General features: G+C 37.7%; 1 protein-coding gene across 4 annotated transcripts in view; it reads right to left on the reverse strand.

The window, feature by feature from the left end:
* The window catches only part of RYR2 (ryanodine receptor 2), a 727,449-nt gene that overhangs the window by 301,347 nt on the left and 406,486 nt on the right, over window positions 1-19,616 (reverse strand). For all 4 annotated transcript variants that reach the window (XM_077894379.1, XM_077894378.1, XM_077894377.1 and 1 more), the window contains exons 18-24: window positions 18,085-18,203; window positions 17,603-17,736; window positions 15,724-15,965; window positions 10,811-11,003; window positions 8,459-8,675; window positions 6,603-6,707; window positions 5,023-5,126 (exon numbers count right to left, since the gene is read on the reverse strand). In XM_077894379.1, coding sequence (XP_077750505.1) covers window positions 5,023-5,126; window positions 6,603-6,707; window positions 8,459-8,675; window positions 10,811-11,003; window positions 15,724-15,965; window positions 17,603-17,736; window positions 18,085-18,203 — 1,114 coding nt within the window. The remainder of the gene's footprint in view (window positions 1-5,022; window positions 5,127-6,602; window positions 6,708-8,458; window positions 8,676-10,810; window positions 11,004-15,723; window positions 15,966-17,602; window positions 17,737-18,084; window positions 18,204-19,616) is intronic.

Genomic DNA, 19,616 nt, shown 5'->3' on the forward strand with positions numbered 1-19,616 from the left:
ATCATAACAGAGACTGGGCAAACTGTTGCCATCAAGAGACTGGAAAAAAAAAAAAAAAAACAGGTACAAAGGTAGGAGGAAAACCTGCTCTTTTAGACAAAAATCATGCCTCTTCTCTTAACTATGTTTCTCCCTTCCCTACTGCTATCCTTGGTGTCCTCGTGTCCTTAATCCTCCTATCCCTTCCCCTACATATGTACACAAATACATTGTAACTCCCAAAAACAATTTTAAGGAAAAAAAAAAACCTACTTGACCAGAAGAACAATATTGTTCTAGTTTTGCTGCATTTTTGTTAACTTCCAAAGAAAGATTCTATGAAAGTATACAAGATATTAATTAAAAACCATTCTAACATTCATTTCCTAAACATAGGTCATTTATGAAAAAATTAAGTTCCTGAATTCAGAAAATACTGTAAGTAAAGCAGAAATTAAACTTTTAGTGACACTGGTCACCAAAGTTGGGGACAGGGCTGACAGGCATGCTTATAGACACTCTGTTGTCCTGAGAGAGGGTGCCAGAAATTTGCAGGACTCTAACACATAGATGACCAGAAAATCTGAAGCTATCTCTGTCAACAATTTACACGACAAAAAAAAAGAAAAATCACTAAAAGAGCACCTTAAATTCACATCCACATGAAATCATCCTTCAAAACAAGGGATATTCTGGAGTAAACTTTTGATTGTTACTTGGCACTCTTCAGAATCCAAATGAAGGAAGTTGTTAATCCTTCCCCTGATATTTTTATGGAGTGTGTCAGACATATGGTGCCCAAAACTTGATCAGTGTCATATGATTTAGTCCCCACAACAAATCCACGAAGAAGATGCAGTATGACCCCCGTTTTACCAATGGAAGAAAATCTAAGGTCTAAAAAATCTAAGATTCCCTAGGGAGCAGCAAATCCTTGAACCCACAGTATCCAACAACGGACCCTGTGTTCTTACCTACTCTGCTCTGGGGGCTACCACCTGAACAAAGGCCTAAAGGAAATACAGAAAGAAACCACCGCACTTACTCTCAATTACCGAGACTGGGCTAAGAGTGAATTTTGGAGATGTAGGCGCTCTCCTTGCTCTATGTTAAATTTTAAAGAAATAGGTTAAATCAGCTCATTGTAAAACCATAAAATATTGAGGATTGGCTCATGAGAAAGGTCATTAGCATTTACTGTGGACAACAGCACCAAGGTCCATGCAATGTGATGATTAATCAAACCAGCCACAAGCCCTCTTAGGAATGAGATCAGATTACATGAACTCAGGCTCAGCACACTAAATGCAAATACAGAGATTTCTCCACTTCACTGCTTCCTAGGATTTGTCCTTTGCAATAGCTGGGTTAGTTGTCAATTACTAAAATTATAGGGAATGTACTGCAAATTTAACTAAATTATCTTAGACCACGACCTTTCAATAAAACATTTTGTGGTAAAAGGTGAGGCAAATGGTGAACTGCTATGAATTACTTATTGAAATGTACAAGCCTTTCATCAAGAATACAAAGGAGGACAGGATCCCAAATACAAGGTACACAGGTCATAGTCATGTGTTATACATCCTTCATCACAGGCAAGCTCTGTCAATTTTTATCTCTGGGAGGTTCTTAATTTACTTGATTTGTATATATTTCCATTTCCTTTTAAAATACTAGTAGAGGCCTCGGGAGCAGCTCAGATGGCAGAGGGCGGCTGCGTGGCCCCAGGAGCGCGATTCCAGCGGCTCAGGCCCCAGATCCCAGGGAGCTGAGGGACACAGCCCAGGATCTTGCATTCCCTCCAGGACAGACGGAGGCGGGGATGGCCCAGGACAGTGAGGATGCTCCTGCTGCCAGATGCCCCAGAGCTGTGCAGATCAACGCCGCTGCCCCCAGGAGCATCCAGGCCAGTGTGTACTGGGTTCTGCAGTAGTTATTTTGGGAGCTGACTCCAGGGCTGGAAGGCTGGCCGCCGCCAGTGTGGTTATTCCTCCTTGTGTCACCCTGTGCCTGGGAGGGTATGGGCCAACAGGGAACAGGGGCTTCACAGGATAAAGAGCTCCCACTGAGCCGTGCACCTGACAGGGGGCAGGGCATCTCCTCAGGTGCACACAACTGAGAATCAGCACAGCAGGCCACACCCCCAGAAGACCAGCTGGAAGGACAGGGGAAGAGCAAGTTCTTGACCCAGCAGTGCTGGGAAGCTCCAGGGAAAGTAGAGGGATTTATATTATATAGAACCAGAGGGCACCCCTCCTTGTTTTCTTTTTGGCTTTGTTTTTTGTTCTTTGTTTTTTTGTTTGTTTGTTTCTGGTTTTTCCCTTATTTTTTCTCTTTTCTTTCCTTCCTTTTCCAGTACAAATTGTTTTTAGCCACTCTACATTGAGCAAAATGATTAGAAAGAAGAACTCACCACAAAAGAAAGAATCAGAAATAGTATGCTCTCCCACAGAGTTACAGAATTTGGATTACAATTCGATGTCAGAAAGCCAATTCAGAAGCACAATTATAAAGCTACTGGTGGCTCTGGAAAAAAGCATAAAGGATTCAAGAGACTTCATGACTGCAGAATTTAGATCTAATCAGGCCAAAATTAAAAATCAATTAAATGAGATGTAATCCAAAATGGGAGAAGATATTTGCAAATGACGTATCAGATAAAGGGCTAGTATTCAAGATCTATAAAGAACTTATTAAACTCAACAGCAAAGAAACAAACAATCCAATCATGAAATGGGCAAAAGACATGAACAGAAATCTCACAGAGGAAGACATAGACATGGCCAACATGCACATGAGAAAATGCTCTGCATCACTTGCCATCAGGGAAATACACATCAAAACCACAATGAGATACCACCTCACACCAGTGAGAATGGGGAAAATTAACAAGACAGGAAACAACAAATGTCAGAGAGGATGGGAGAAAGGGGAACCCTTTGTACTGTTGGTGGGATGTGAACTGGTACAACCACTCTGGAATACCATGTGGAGATTTCTCAAAGAGTTAGAAATAGACCTGCCCTACGACCCAGCAATTGCACTGCTGGAGATTTACCCCAAAGATACAGAAGCAGTGAAGCAGCAGGACACCTGCACCCCAATGTTTATAGCCGCAATATCCACAATAGCCAAACTGTGGAAGGAGCCTCGGTGTCCACTGAAACATGAATGGATAAAGAAGATGTGGTTTATGTATACAATGGAATATTCCTCAGCCATTAGAAACAACAAATACCCACCATTTGCTTCAAAGTGGATGGAACTGGAGGGTATTATGCTGAGTGAAGTAAGTCAGTTGGAGATGGACAAACATTATATGGTCTCATTCATTTGGGGAATATAAAAATTAGTGAAAGAGAATAAAGGGGAAAGGAGAGAAAATGAGTGGGAAATATCAGGGAGGGAGACAGAACATGAGAGACTCCTAAGTCTGGGAAACAAACAAGGGGTGGTGGAAGGGGAGGTGGGCGGGGGGTTGGGGTGACTGGGTGATGGGCACTGAGGGAGGTACTTGACTGGATGAGCACTGGGTGATATGCTACATGTTGGCAAATTGAACTCCAATTAAAAAATAAATAAATAAATAAATTACTAGTGGAACCTAAACTTCTATGCCCAATATGTTAATTTCTGTAATGATTATTATGCTCACATCTTTGAAGAAATACACCTGAACCCAAAATCTAGAGTTTGACACAGTGGTTACATTTTATGTTTTGAGTTCTTGGTAAAATTGCTTCAAGGGAAGTAACTCCTTACTCTTAACAAAACTAAAACAAAAATGGACATAAGTATATAAGCCTAAGATAAGCATGCACTAAAGTGAGTTGTTTGAACAAATCTAGTTTTAGAGGCCACCAAGGATATAAAAGGAATTAAAGAAATGTTATAGTCTTTTCAAAAATATTTTCTTAACTTTTCTTGTCTTTCCTTTTGAGAGAGAGGAGGGACAGCAGGAGAGGGAGAGAATCTTATGCAGGCTCCATGCCCAGCACAGAGCCTGACAGAGGGCTCAGTCTTATGACTGTGAAATCATGACCTGAGCCAAAATCAAGAATTGGATGCTTAACGGACTGAGCCAACCAGGCGTACCCTTTTCTGAAATTTTTTATATTAAAATTTAAAATCCTTTTCCTTTCTTTATTTTTCACCACCCCATTCTTTCATTTGCAATGGTAAGTGGCAAATTTCATGAAAACAATTGGCAGAGCCACTGAAAAGTGAATCTGCCTTTAAAGATGACATGCAAATGTCTATGGTAGCTTTTCTCAAAGCGTGTTCCTCAGGCAAATGGTCCTGAGGTACTCTCTGAGAAACAAACAAACAAACAAACAAACAAGATAGTATGGCTAAATAAGCTAGGGAAATATTACAAATGGATTCCGTTCTATTTTAGAAACTCTCAGGACTGAAAAACTCATAAGCAAAATAAACAATTATTTTAACTCAGCATCTTTAAAATATATTAGAGCAGTATTTCTCAAACTGTCTGTGATGAAGAGCCAATTTTCTTTCAATTTCCAGCCTGTTGTGGTCTGTTGCTCTGATAAAATACAATAAAACTTGTTAGAGAAAATTAAAAATTTTAAATGAAGACATGCAAAATATAAGCCTGCATTTTATAAATTATTAGATTAGATTCACTAAAATAGAAAATTGCTCCCTTAAATTGGTATAAAAGTTTCTCAAGACTTCTTGTTAGTGTTTTTACTTATCTTGTCACAAATCAATAACAATTTGTGACAGACCTGGTCCTTGGCCCACACTGGGAGGAGCACCATACCTGATCACAGAACCCTTGTATTCTGGAATACCCAAAATATCCGTAGAATGCTCTTCAATAAATACTTTATAGAGTGCAAAGACATAAAATAGAAAGGTCAAAGTATAATTCCCAAAAAATATTGATCCAATCCACCTGTGCATTATGAAACATTCTAACTGAATTCATTTAATTCTTACTGAATTAAGCTATATTGATACCTTGTTTGTTTCAGGTAAGGAAGATCAGAAAATAGGACAAGTTAAAAAACTCACTTCAGGGTCTCCAGAGACATCTGCAAGTTGTAATTGCGCTCTTGTTCAGGCAGCTTGGAGAACTCAACCAGACAGGGGTGTTGTCTCTTATTGTCATCTCTAACCTGAAACAGAACAGAAACATCCTCATAATAGTCTCCCGTTTCAGACACCAGCAATGGCAATCCAATAGCATGGCAGAAAGTGAAGGGGGGAAGCAAAAGGAAGGGTCAGCTCATTGTCCGAGCAAAGCTGCCCTGTAAGCCCTCAGGCATGTTAATGTTTGAGGTCAGTGGTACCACCTGGCATTATTTTTGGGCCACCTGTTCTGTTCAGCACAGTTCCTGGTGCCAGGTCCCATGCCTGCTCTACCCTGACACTCACATACTCACCCACTCAGCCTCCTCCAGTATTTGCTGAAATCTTACCTTCTCCACCAGGTTTATACTGCCCACCTTCCCAATATGGCCATCTGCTCACTCACCCTACACTCTTATTTTTTCTTTCCTAACAAATTCCACCTGCAAGCAGAACCAGATACTCACTTGCTGGTTTATGGTCTATTTCCCAGCATTAGAATGTAAGACCAAAGAAATAGGTATATGATACAATGGATTATATAGGAAGGGTTTTTTTAATCTAAACTTTATTGACAAACTGTAAACTAAGACTTTTTCAAAAAAGATTTTACTTACTTATTTATTTGAGAGAGAGAGAGAAGGGAGGAGCATGGGTTTGTGGGACAGAGGGAGAGGATCTCCAGAAGACTCCCTGCTAAGTGTAGAGCCCACTGCAGGGTTCGATCCCATGACCCTGAGATAATGACCTGATCAAAATCACGATTCCGATGCTTAACCAACTGAGCCACCCAGGTGTCCCTTGAGATCTTTAAATAATAATTTGGAAATCTATTCAGGCATTATATCTCAGCCTGTCTTCCACCTATGAAACCCACCGCCTCTGCCCACTGGCTCTGTACTGATTGATACACATAGTTAAGACTAAAGGAAGTAAAGCACCAGGTAAAGGAAAAGTAAAATAACTAATTTATTTTTTTTGAGATTTTATTTATTTATTTGAAAGAGAAACAGAGATAGTGACAGAGAGCATCAGCAGGAAGGAGAGGGAGAAGCAGATTCCTTGCTGAGCAGGGAGCCCAACATGGGACTTGATCCCAGGACCCCAGGATCATGACCTGAGCCTAAGGCAGATGCTTAACTGACTGAGCCATCCAGGAGCCCCTAAAATGACTAATTTCTTTCCATTTTCAGCTTTTACTTTGAATTTCAATGAGATTTTTTTTTCTAAGTGGCTTAAAAATGCCTAGTGTCTGTATATGTTAACCTTGATTTAAAAACTATAACTTTCAGCCTAAAGAATGATGGCTTTTCAATTGTCTAGGCAACCAAGCCATCCTTCAATGAACATGTTAATAATGTCATCCCCTCTTGTAAAGAAAAATCGAACAAAAACTAATGTGTAGGGGGAAAAAAACCAATCTAACTGATTCATGTCCTCACATAGCAGGATGAGTGAGAAAAAAGTTATGTTTTTAGAAAGATGTATTAGCAGATCTGAAAATAAGTTTCAAAATTACGTACCGGACCATACTGCCAGCCAAGCTCTATTTTATTCATAACCCAAAGTTCGTGGATATTCTCTGCCAGTTTTTCTCTTATTCTCTCTAGATGAGGAGGCAACACAATCTAAAATAAGAAAGAAATCACACATCAGAAACAAATGCAATAAAACCACACTCATTGTCCTCACTGTGAACTGAACCAAATAAAACCATTGTAAACTATTAAGATGTTAATAATACAACTAGAGTCTAACCCTTCTAATGTAGCTGTAAAAATATAACTAGATATATCCAAAAAATTTTTAGGTAATTTGGGGACTTTATGGTGGGACAGCTTAGATTTCCAGGTGAGTTTATGAACAAAAGTTGGGGAGAAGGAAAACAAGAGCATTGTTGGGGACAGTCACCATTAAGAACAATGCCTTCATGGATGTGCGATGTAACCACCAGAGTATATATCACTTAAAAAAAAAAAGAAGTCACTCCAAAGTTCTTAAACTAACCTGGCCATTGCACATAGGCTAGAATGAAAGCAATTCAATGACTAAAGGATAATCCACTGGCTCCTCAAACCTATAAATATTTGCAGTGATTTGTGTTTTCCCTTAACTCTGCTGTGTTACTTCTAGTGGTTCCCAAGTATAAGCTTCTAAAACCATCTTTACATGTTCTCATTCACAAGAGGAAGTTCAATGACCTCTTCATAAATAATATGAATGGTTTTCAAGATGAGAGGTTGGTTGCTGGTATTTGGCAGTATGTCACCCCCCATCCAGTCTCCACATAGAAAGCAGGTGACTGCCTACCACCTTTCGTTTGTTCAGGGAGCAGACTATCAATGCTCCTTTCCCCACAAAGGTGGAGATAATCCAGGTCTCAGGAAATCCTCAATGTACTCCCACTACATAATCCAACCATCCATTCCAGTCCATGTCTACAACTGAACTTTGGTAGCAACACACATATCCTGCCATCTTGCAGCAAACAACACACACTGAATTTCAGCCATGAACAAAGCTTGCTTCTAGCACTCAATAATATATAAGGCCAGCATGATGAGACAAAAAATAGGATTTGAGGAGCTAAACAAGTATTTGCTCAACAACTGAACTTTCTGAGGCCTGGTATTAATTCTACTTTAGACCTCAGAGGCAGTCTCTTGGATCTTCAGAAAGATATTCACAAACAAACTTTGAATAACCGACCTTATTGAAGTTACTTAACATCAAGATAAAGCAAGAATTATTTAATTCATTGTCAATGTCAAGATATGCTCACATCTATGAAACAGAAAAGCAAGAATAAGGACTCATATTTCTCAGGTGCCTGTTTGCAAAGTATCATGTGAATGTGTTATTTATTAACTATGTCAAATATACTCTTAGCATCCCAATTGACAAAGAAGGGTTACTTCCTCAAGTCCCAATGCTGACAAATGACCTGAGGCACTTTGACTCTGGAGACCAGGATCTCAATCTCTACTTAAGATAAAGGTCCGTAAAATTGTTTCAAAATAATAGTGTATCTAGGTGCCTGAAGAAATAAAAAGGTCTATGTCCACACTATATAAAAAGTGCACCCTAAAATTAGCATGCATTACCTTCAGTGATCTACATTAGTACATCATGAAATCAATGCAGTGCCTTGAGGCCAGTCTTAAAAAAAATAGAAGAGAATTGAATACAAAATAGAGGAGTGGACCTGATGAAGGTAGGCATTATTTTACAAAACTTTCTTCAGTTATGCATATAAATTGTATGACTGTCAGGTGCATCCCTGTGGGTTGCAGTTAAAAGAGTCCAAAAGCCACAGTACCTCAGGACTGTATGACAATATGACAGTACAAATGACCACCATCACAGATGCTCTGGGTACCTGGCTGGTATCCACAGGAATTGGTGTGAAGGCAGCCTGAGTCAGGGAAACCGTGGGGCCCAGCAGGTCCCGTGTGTAAGTCCTTTCCTGCTTGTACTCTCGGCTGTGCTCCACTTTCAACTTTTCTTTCGGCAGAACGGCTTCATAACAAGGAGCGTACCCAGGTGGAGGGAGGAATTTAAATTCTCCATGTCTCCCCCCAAGCAGAAAGCGTACCCTGAAAAGGATGCATGTCAGGGTCAGTCATAGCTCTGGTATACAGAAAGTTCCCTAATCAACAAAATGCATGGAATAAATCATTAGTCCAAAATTAACTTTATCTGGAGCCAGACTTTACCCTCATAATGAGGGCATCTTAGAGTCTAAGAGCCTTGAAGCACAAAAGATAAAACATGATCATGGGAAAAGCTGATTGCATTACACCAATGGATCAGACAACTAATCACTCACTGGAGAAATAGCAAAACCATATGCATCATACTACTGTAGGAGAAATACCTATGAATGGTAACTGATCACTTAATGTCTCAAGGGGCCCAAAGAGTCAACAGAGAAAGAGCAGACATTATCTATCTATCATCTATCTATCTATCTATCTATCTATCTATCTATCTATCTTTTCTTAAAATTACAGAACTGTATGAGGTTTGATAAAAAGAAAAATTAGTCACTTTCCAGTGTCCAACTTCCCAGTAAAATTCCTTAAAGGGAACTCAAATGATACTTCATTTGTAGAAGAAAGAAGGTCACCTTATTTCTTATTCAATAAGAGACTTACTAAAATCTTTTATATACCAAACTCCTTTAATTAAAAGAAATTTAACCCAAGTTCCATTGAACCGTGTTTTATGAAACATAGCTAAATCATACTGATTTCATGGGCTCTCCGCTTACAAAAGTGAAATCAAATTTTCATTTTCCTTGCAATTCTTTTTCTAATTTGTATTTCATTTCCAGGCCAAAAAAATAGTAATAGTAAATAAGCCAATAAAATAAAAAGAGCAAAAAAATGTGAACAAAAAATTTAAAACATTCAGAGCTTATAGAAAGAAATATAATTGGATAAAGAAGATGTGGTCTATATATACAATGGAATATTCCTTAGCCACCAGAAAGGACAAATACCCACCATTTGCTTCAACATGGATGGAACTGGAGGGTATTATGCTGAGTGAAGTAAGTCATTTGAGAAGGATAATCATCATATGGTTTCACTCATAAGTGGAATATAAGAAATAATGAAAGGGATTATAAGGAAAAGAAGGGGAACTGAGTGGGAAAAATTAGAGAGGGAGACAAACCATGTGAGAATCCTAACTCTGGGAAACGAACAAAGGGTTGCTGAAGGGGAGGTGGGCGGGCATTGGGGTAACTGGGTGACAGACACTGAGGAGGGCCCTTGGGATGAGCACTGGGTGTTATACTATATGTTGGCAAATTGAATTGAATTTAAATTTAAAAAAAGAAAAATAAATTAAGAAATGTAATTTGTATAAACATGCCAAAAAAGGTCATTGTTGTGTGGATAGCTAATATTTCATGCTTTCTCTGTCCTTTCTTCAATATGATGTTTCTATAACCATGAATTATTCAAATGAAGAGAGTTATAATGGGAAGAACAATCAGAATAACTTAATGGTCCATTATAATAAGGAAGCCACTCTCGTCAAGTAGCTACATACACATATTAATAGGTGACAGCATAGCCCCTTATCACGACAGACCACTACTTGTTAAAGTTCTCTTTGTAGATCTGCAAAGAACTGTTATTTATCTCTTCCCATCTGTTAACAGCAAGAAAGCAAAAGGTTAGAGTAAACCATCACGACCCAACTGATCACAGGCAGATAATTTACAAGGGTAACAGATAGAAGGTAACACAGAGAAGAGATAATTTGACCTGATAAACAAACAAACAAAAAAACCCATTTAGTTTCTGTAGAATAAGGGGGCTTGGAGTGGGATGGGGAAATATGATGACAAGAAAAGGGAAATTAATGAAATATAAAGAAATAAGTGGTATTGTCTTATGTAATATTATTCATTTTCCCTTATTAAATAAATAAGTAAACTTACATGGGTTTGAAATATTTCAGGACACTGACTTGGGGTAGAGTTACCAGACTGCCTCGTCTAAATGGTAGAACAGGTGGACAAAGTTTTTGGCCTCCCCAGATGCCCCCTTGGGTGAATCTTACCTTTTTCTCCACGGATCAAGAAAAATGCTCTGGGTACAGATGCTCAGGAGTGAGGCAGAAGGTTAGCAAAGCATGGGTGATGACAGTGCAGAATCTTCTGTGAAAGTATGAGAAGTCAGAAGGGACACAGACCAAAACACATAGAAATACTAACTTTATTCCTGCAGAGAAACTAACAACTGGAAAGAAGAGGCCATCAATGTTGAAATTCTCAAACATTCCTTGAACAGGTTGTCCGTTAATTCGGAATGAGATGCTTGGGGCACTCAGATCTAAACAGCAACTGATGACGTCATCAGTTTTCAGCAAGTGCTGGTTTGGTGAGCTTACAGTACGAGCAATGCAACCTATGGAGGAAAAACAGCATGGAAAGTGATTTTTTTTCCTGTCATAGAGTCATCTTCAGAGGCAAAGATTTGAGTAGGTAGTGACAAATCAATGCATAATACTGGAAGAGAATAAATCTTGAATGCATATTAATGTCATATGTTAAATTATTTGTCCAAAAACGGTTGCCCAGTGCTCGCTTCAGCAGCACATATACAAAAACGGTTGCCCTTTTTTTCCCCCAGGAGGCATGCTGCTCTCTTCACTGTAAAATAGACCTTATGATATGCAGAGCAACTTCTGCTTGGCCAAGGATGGCATCAGATGCACAGATCTGCTTCAACTGAAAATAGACTGATGTCAGAGAGAAATCTCCAGGGAGAAATTTGAGTTCAAACAGATGCTTTACCTTCTACTGCTTGTATGACCATCAGCAAATTACATAACCTCTCTAAACCTTGATTTCTTGTAAGCCAAATGCCATCACCTTGCAGAATTGATATGATGATTAAATTAATGGTTAAAAGAACACAAAGTCTCAGACACAGCAGGACTTTTATGTCAGGACCCTTTCCAAATATTAAATCTCCATTGTTTTATAAAATAAAAATAATACAAATAGTGAAAACAGAAAATGTGTTCATTGGTGCACTGTTTGCTGAGAGGCAAATGCATGCCAATTGGTTTGTTTTATACTTTATTTCACACAAGATCTTGGTGGCCTTCCTAAGTACAGCAGGATACAAGTTGAGACATGATAATGATTATTTGATAAATGTTATTTCTTGCCCTGGCCAACCTATAGCCTATGCTCATTCTTGACTATGTCAAAACTCCTTTGCTAATTAGTCTCTGTGGGCACACTGGAAGACATGAAGGTAAGGCTCTCAAACACATGCTCACAAATGCATACAAAATTTCTCAATTTGAGCAAAGACAAAAATAGATTTCATGACACAAGATTTGCATTTTTATAAGATCTTTTTAAAAATTTTCAGCATCCCCAAATTTTTACCAATAGCATATCTAAAATGTCAGTAGTAGAGCACATCTACTTTTTAAAATGTGTATATTTTTAATTTTACCAATATTCAAATTTGCAAGCAATAAAGTCATTATCAAGCAGTACTTCTATAATTCCCTGATAATAAAGATGGCTTCCTAATAAATCATATAAAAGCCGTGCGACTGACATAAAAAGGTCAGATACAAACCCATGTTTGCATCAAGATCTATAGGTAATAAAAATGTCTTTATACGGATATTTATATACACCAAATACATTGCTCAGTCTGAGGGATATTATTATGTTAAGAACTAAAAACTTCCATGGCAAATTCTTGTGATGCCTGGAACAAACAGTTAAGACAGAGGACCACTAGGGAACAACCTCGACTCCACTATTTCAGTGGCATTCATACTGTTGAATCCACTTAGAAGCATTTGCAGGTCACATTTATGCCAACCTATGACATCCACATGAGAACTACATTCCTGTCCTCATCACTAGATACAAACGAAGACAGTAGCAGTCTGATTTATCACTCTTGGATTAGAAATATGTACCCATCTTTCTCTCCTACTGTTCTATTACATTCCTCCACACTTCCATATTTAAATGCTCCCAAAGCACCAAGATTTTTCACACTTCTGGCCCCCCCTTAAAAACACTTGGAGCCTGGGTGCCCAAAATCCAGTTCTGCATTGGCAGAAGGGAGAATGTAGCAACACTGTGTGCAAAGTTTAAATTGGAAGGAATAAGTGAAGACAAAGTGCAAAACTTTTGCTCATGAGCCCAATTCTCATTCCAAAAAACACCACCACTCTTAAATTAAGCACATTAAGTGGTGAGGAATGTGCTCTATACAAGAAATCACACATTTAAATACTACTTTAACTATTAAAAAGAAAAAGAATAGGAGAGTGACCCCAAGAAAATTATCTAAACAACTAGTACTCTAACCTTGGTAAATCAGTCAGAAGCCAATTGATTTAGACTTGTCTCTATTGACTAGGAATATAAAACAAGGAAGACATTTATTATGGCTAATGTCAGAGAAATTACTGTCTGTGCTCTCTTCCAGTATTTTTATGGTTTCAAGTCTCATATTTAGGTCTTTAATCCATTTTGATTTTATTTTCTGTATGGTAGAAGAAAGTGGTCCAGTTTCATTCTTTTCCATGTTGCTGTACAGTCATCCCAACACTGTAAGTTAAAGAGACTCTCCTACTCTCATATGCCCATTAACTAATCTTTCCTGCTTTATTGAAGATTAATTAACCATATAACTGTGGATTTCTTTCTGGGTTTTTAAATTCCATTCTATTGATCTGTGTGTCTATTTTTATGCAAGCACCATACTGTTTTGACTACTACAACTTTGTAATATAGCTTGAAGTTCAGAAATGTGGTATTTCCAACTTTGCTTTTCTTTTTCAAAATTGCTTTAGCAATTCGGAGTCTTTTCTGGTTCCATATAAATTTTAGTATTTTTTTTTATTCTAGTGCTGCTGGCATTTGATAGAGATTGCATTAAATATGCAGCTTGCTTTGGGTAGTACAGATATTTTAACAATATTTCCTCTTCCAATCCATGAACATGGAATGTCTTTCCATTTCTTTGTGTCATCTTCAATTTCTTTCATCAGTGGTTTACAGATTTCAGAGTACAGATCTCTCACTTCTTTGGTTAGGTTTATTCCTATGTCTCTTATGGATTTTGGTGCAATTGTAAATGAGATTGTTCTGCTGCTTCATTACTGGTGTATAGAAATGCAACATATTTCTGCACATTGATTTTGTATCCTGCTACTTTACCAAATTCATGTATCAGTTTTAGCAGTTTTTTGGTGGAGTCTTTTAGGTGTTCTATATATAGTATCATGTCAACTGCAAATAGTTTTATTTCTTCCTTACCAAAAAATTTGGACGCCCCTTATTTCTTTTTGTCATCTGATTGATGGACCCCAGTAGCTTGAGAGACCACATCTACCAACATCAGGTAGGACATGGTGCATACTTTTTGGTCATTTTAAAAATATAGTTGAGTATTTTATCCTAATCTCCTAACTCTACAACCTATCCTCCTTTCTGAGATATAGTCATACATTCACTGAATTTTTGTTGTTGTTGTTCTTATTGTTTTATTTAACAGATACTTTGTAATAAAAAGTGTAGTATATACAGGTCAATTCCATGAGAATGGGGTTCTTTTTATGAGTTGAAAGAAAAAGCTTCAAAGCTAAATGCCAAAATGAAAATCAAGTGGTGTTGTATGATTAAAATCATTGGAAACAATTCAGCATTATTTTAACAGAGTGATCTTCTCCCTAATTTCTATGTAGTAGGAAAACAAGTTAACATGTTTCATTCTTCTACCTGAGGACCCATGTCATATGGGGCCATACTAGGAGGTAAAGAGAGGAGGTAGTAAAACTGAAAAGTAAAAGTTAAAATGTATCATAAAAGAGACATTACCTCTACTTTATGTTTGTGAGGCCTTCTGACATTAGTGCTCTTTGCCTCTGTTCAGTCAATAGGAAAATTGTATTATGAGAACAGGCTCTCTAACTATATTCTGGCCAGAACAGTACACCATGTATAAACACACCATACTACTATCAGGTCCCCAACTACATGCCTCTGTGATGAGAGGAAATATCCAAAACAGAGCTTCATCTCTTCCCAACTACTGAGCTATGGCCACTGAATAAAGAAAAATTCAGTAAATATTAATGATAAAATACAATGACATAAAGTACTTTTATTTATAAACCCATTACCATAAACTCAGATTTAATTCAATTTCACTTATAAAATTTCTATAACTTACTAGACCTCTAAACCATTCATAAATGAATATCACTTGTACCTCCTCAGAGACAAACTTCAGCTTTTTATTTGTAAGGTGACTTAGCTATATTTTCTCTATGCTAAATAGGTTACAAAATATTATGAGAACTATATTCTAAATGCAGTTTGTATTCTAAACACAAGCATATGTCTTCAGAATCCAGATGAATTCCACAAAGAAATAGCTCTATAATGAAGAACTAAACTTTTGAATAGAGCCAACCAAAATGCACTTCCTAATAAACCAGAGAAATGGATTTGTTATATGTAAATTTGATATATATATATGATTTTATATCTATTCCTAATTTTTAATATTTATTCAACTATCAAAGTTCAGGTTAACACCTGGTGAAATAAACTGTATATTTATTTTAAACAGTTCCACACAAAGTGTCATCTCATTAAAACGTGAATCCATAGTACATGCTACAAATGGCTGATTCCCAACATTACATTATGAGCAGGAGGTGTGACTTAACATATTTACTCCAATTATTTTCCAGAATCTGCTTTTTGGTTCTTTTTTAGGTTAGAAGCTAAAGCTTTGCACATACCTCTTTAAGCAAGTAGGAAACATGAATTTTGGTTCTCATTTGTTTTTTGTTTCTTTGCAACTGATTCATGAATCAAAATGCCACTTTTTGAACATACTGTTTACCAACAATACAGTTTTTTGGAAATGTACTATAATTGTAAAGAGTTTTGTTTTACCCCTAGTGAAATTCTGCTTTTTTACTTTAACATTCTCACTTATAGTTTCCATGATAAACTTCTGAAGAATAAATGTATCTGATTATATGCAGTATAGATAGCTTTTGGAAACACAGAGCAAGGGCAACAGATTTCCTTCGTGCACACGGGGGAGGAGGCGGATGGTTGCTGACCTGACCAGAGGTGAAGGCCATCGAATCCGTAGGAAAAGAGATCATCTCCGACTCCATTTCCACCCCACTCCTCACCGCCTCCGGGGTAGGGAGAGTATCCTTCGGTGGAAGCCCAGCCCACCCGCAGGTGCGTGGCTTCAGCAGTCACAAATGGCTCCGTGTGGTCCACCATCAGCTCATAGTACCACTTCTTATACTGGGCGGACCCTTCACTGACGCCCAGAAAAATATTGGGTCTCATGCTTTAAAGAGACAGGAAGAGCACATGAGAAATTATGGACAAACCTCCTGCTGTATCCATTTACATCTATTTTGAACACTGGCCCTTGCCTCTCTGAAATGCAACATATTAACTCTACGTTTTATTTCAGTATTGAAAAATTATTAAATCACTGAGGTGGTAGGCAGTGCTAACCAGCTTACAGTTAAGGTTCCGTGATGGGTGTCTGCTTTTCAGATTACTTGGCCATGTACCCTAGGGGTCTAAGATTATTTTTTCCAAATTTCTCTTCAGCATATTTTATACCATTGATTATGTTTAAGGTGAGATATTCAGTATAACAGGTCCTTAGAATTCATGGAGTTATTATTAATTCAGAACATGCAGACACTTTCCTAACTAAGCTGTGGTCAGGTAGGGTACAAGGCTGAAGAGCCATATTTATTGGTAAAGGAACCTAGGTGATAAGCAGCTTTGCTGTCCTCTATGCCTCTCTGAGGGCAGAAGAATTTCTAGGTAGTTGTATTTAATTCCATTTATAAGAGATTTAGACTCAGCGTTAATGCTAAGTATTAGTGACAGTCTCAGGAAATATCACTCAAGAACAGTACATCTGATATACACAGCCATTCGGGAAGTCTTAAATCAATCCTGTAAAAACTACAATATAGGAATATACACCAAACCCTACATTTTGTTTAAGACAGGGTAAGGGGGGCACGTCAGTGGCTCAGCAGTTGAACATCTGCCTTTGGCTCAAGTTGTGATCTCAGGGTCCTGGGATTGAGTCCTGCATTGCCCATCTCCCTCCCCCCGCCACCTCGTAGGGAGCCTGCTTCTCCCTCTGCCTCTCTCTCTGTCTCTCATGAGTAAATAAATAAAATCTTAAAAAAAAAAAAAAAACAGGGTAAGGTGGAGAATACTTCCTGGATAGCTGCTAGATGTATATCAAAATTATTACTATCACATTAAATATTTTAATTGTAAACTGCATTATTATTTTTATTATACTATTTGGTATAAGGAAGGCAACTTGGCTTGCCATTTAAGGGCTCAGTCTCTGGTGTTAGATTTGAGTTCCATTTCCAGTCCAACATTTTAACCTATAAAATGTGTATAATAGTACTTCGTTGGACTAGTTGAACCCAGTCCAGTGTAATTCTACCCAGTGTAGAGCACATGCAAAGTGTATAGAATAGTGACTGGCAAACAGTATTCAGGGAATGTCTGATACCTAGGGACATCCAACCAAAAATGTAGTTTTATTTTTTTATGGAATTTATTATATTTTAGACATTCCAATTCAACTTTTTATTATACATAGTAACCACTTTGAAGTTGGCATTGAAGGGTAGCATTTTTACTTATATTCTAAGAAAGCTCAAAACATATTTATATACAACTATATCTCAGTATAATTTGTCAGCCTGCTCCTGAAGATGATCAGTGATCATATGAATGTAAATATGAAAGCTTAAAGCCTTATGATAAATGCACATTCTTCTTGGTTCACCTATTGTTATTAGCATCCCATCTGACTGACAGAAGGGTAATATGTAAAATATCTTAATAAATCAAAAAGACCACACGATGTCTTAGCTACAGAGCTAGGACATGAATTCCTGTTATGCCACCTATTTGGTGATTATCTGAATCTACCTGCTGACGTGGTTTACAAGGCGCGTTTGTAATAGGAGATCTCTTCCTGGCAGCAGATTGTCACAGATGAGGTGCTGGTTAGAACGCACTGCTACTCCATGGCAGACACAGAGAGAGCACAAGACATCCAGAACCTGAAAAGAGAAATCATTTCAGCCAACGAACTCTCTTATTCAGATTTGAGTATCCCAGCATTTTTCAATGAAGACACATTCCCTGTAACCCAGCCATTTGAACACAATAGCCATGAGTTCACATATTTTACAAGTTTCTCTTACATACAAACTGAGAATTGCTCAGTGTCTCAATGGCGCTAAAAAATAAGCTCTAAACAATATTATCTGATTATAATTAAGAAGTGAAAAACACTCGTAACACATTTGACACAACTTTTAAAGGTTATTTTTCTAAGTTATCTTATTTTAAAAATATATTTAAGATTATTCCAGAATTCATTCAAGGCAATAAATTCATTCCCTTACCTTGTGGTTTCTTCCATGCTTGTCTAAAAGTGAGATTATGGATTTAATGTGTCCTTCCTTGATAATATTTAGAGCTTCCGGACTTTCTACTAACACACAGTGTAAAACTTCAAGAATCCCTAAAGATAAAGAAAGAAAATATGATTAAAGAGTCTACAATGATCAGTGTCCTTCCTTTTCTCTATGTGTTCCTTCATGTCAACATGTAATGTGCTCAGTATGTTTGTCACAGGGCACTGTGATAGGGGGCAGGTGATGTTTGTGACAGGGGACTGATAACTAAAGACGATGAAGTCCTCGTTTAGTGTTAGCAGAGGAAGCGGGAGACTCTGCCTGGAGAGTATGAAAGAAAGCAATCTTAACTCTAGCCTCAGAAGATACATTCATGACCATTTTCCAGACAGGAAAGTTAGGATGTTATAAGGTTGAGTGAAGTCTTGAATGGAATCCATACCTGCAGTGTCCACAGTACAGAGCAAGTATGGTACAAGACAGGTAGGTAGTAGATTAGGACAAGCTAATGAAGATTCTCAGCATTAAAAGTACAACCCTAAAATGATGCACTCTAAGCCATAAAGATCATTACATTCTCCTGGAGGTAAATGGTAGAAAATGTTTCTTAGTTTGTGGAACAAGAGAAATATACAAAATAATACAAAAATACATAGAAATATGTAACACAAAACCTGATGAAGAATGGTGAAATTTCAAAGAATTAACCATCAGAGAAGGTAAAATGGAATATACCCTTTTTATTTTAAAGCTTAAGAGAGGGATCCCTGGGTGGCGCAGCGGTTTGGCGCCTGCCTTTGGCCCAGGGCGCGATCCTGGAGACCCGGGATCGAATCCCACATCGGGCTTCCGGTGCATGGAGCCTGCTTCTCCCTCTGCCTGTGTCTCTGCCTCTCTCTCTTTCTCTCTCTGTGACTATCATAAATAAATAAAAATTTAAAAAAATAAAAAAATAAAAAAATAAAGCTTAAGAGAGAGAAAATAACTTTCATCATCAGAATTTTTAGTGTAAACTTGGAAAGCTGAACATGTACATATGTATTCATTGTTTCCAAGCAAGCTTCCTTTGTCACTAATTAGAGTGCAGACCACTTGTAGCAATTAGATATAACACTCAGAAAATGTGATCTCTGAGATCTACAAAGTATCATAAAAGGCCAGAGGTAAATTCCCAGAAAAGGGAATGTCTCCAGTGGGGTTCACTTTCTTGGAAAAGTGGTCAGGCTTACAAACAGCAGAAAGTGGAAGCCACAATCTATACTTGATTCAAATCCCAATCCATTATAGGACGAGGGCTATCAACACTAATTTCTTTACTAATGACTTAATTTGGTGAAGTATGAATGTACATTCAGTTAAAAAATAAAATATACTCAAAAGGATGGGTTAATTTTTGGTGTAGGATGAAATCAACTGCTGTGTTCCAACAATCCATACCAATTAAATATCCAAGATAGCAGAAAATAGTACAACAGCCTAATGGATAAAGATGTTTATATAAGGGTACTTAAACTGAATGC

The sequence above is a fragment of the Canis aureus genome, chromosome 4 (genome assembly GCF_053574225.1).
Source record: "Canis aureus isolate CA01 chromosome 4, VMU_Caureus_v.1.0, whole genome shotgun sequence".
NCBI classification, from domain to species: domain Eukaryota; kingdom Metazoa; phylum Chordata; class Mammalia; order Carnivora; family Canidae; genus Canis; species Canis aureus.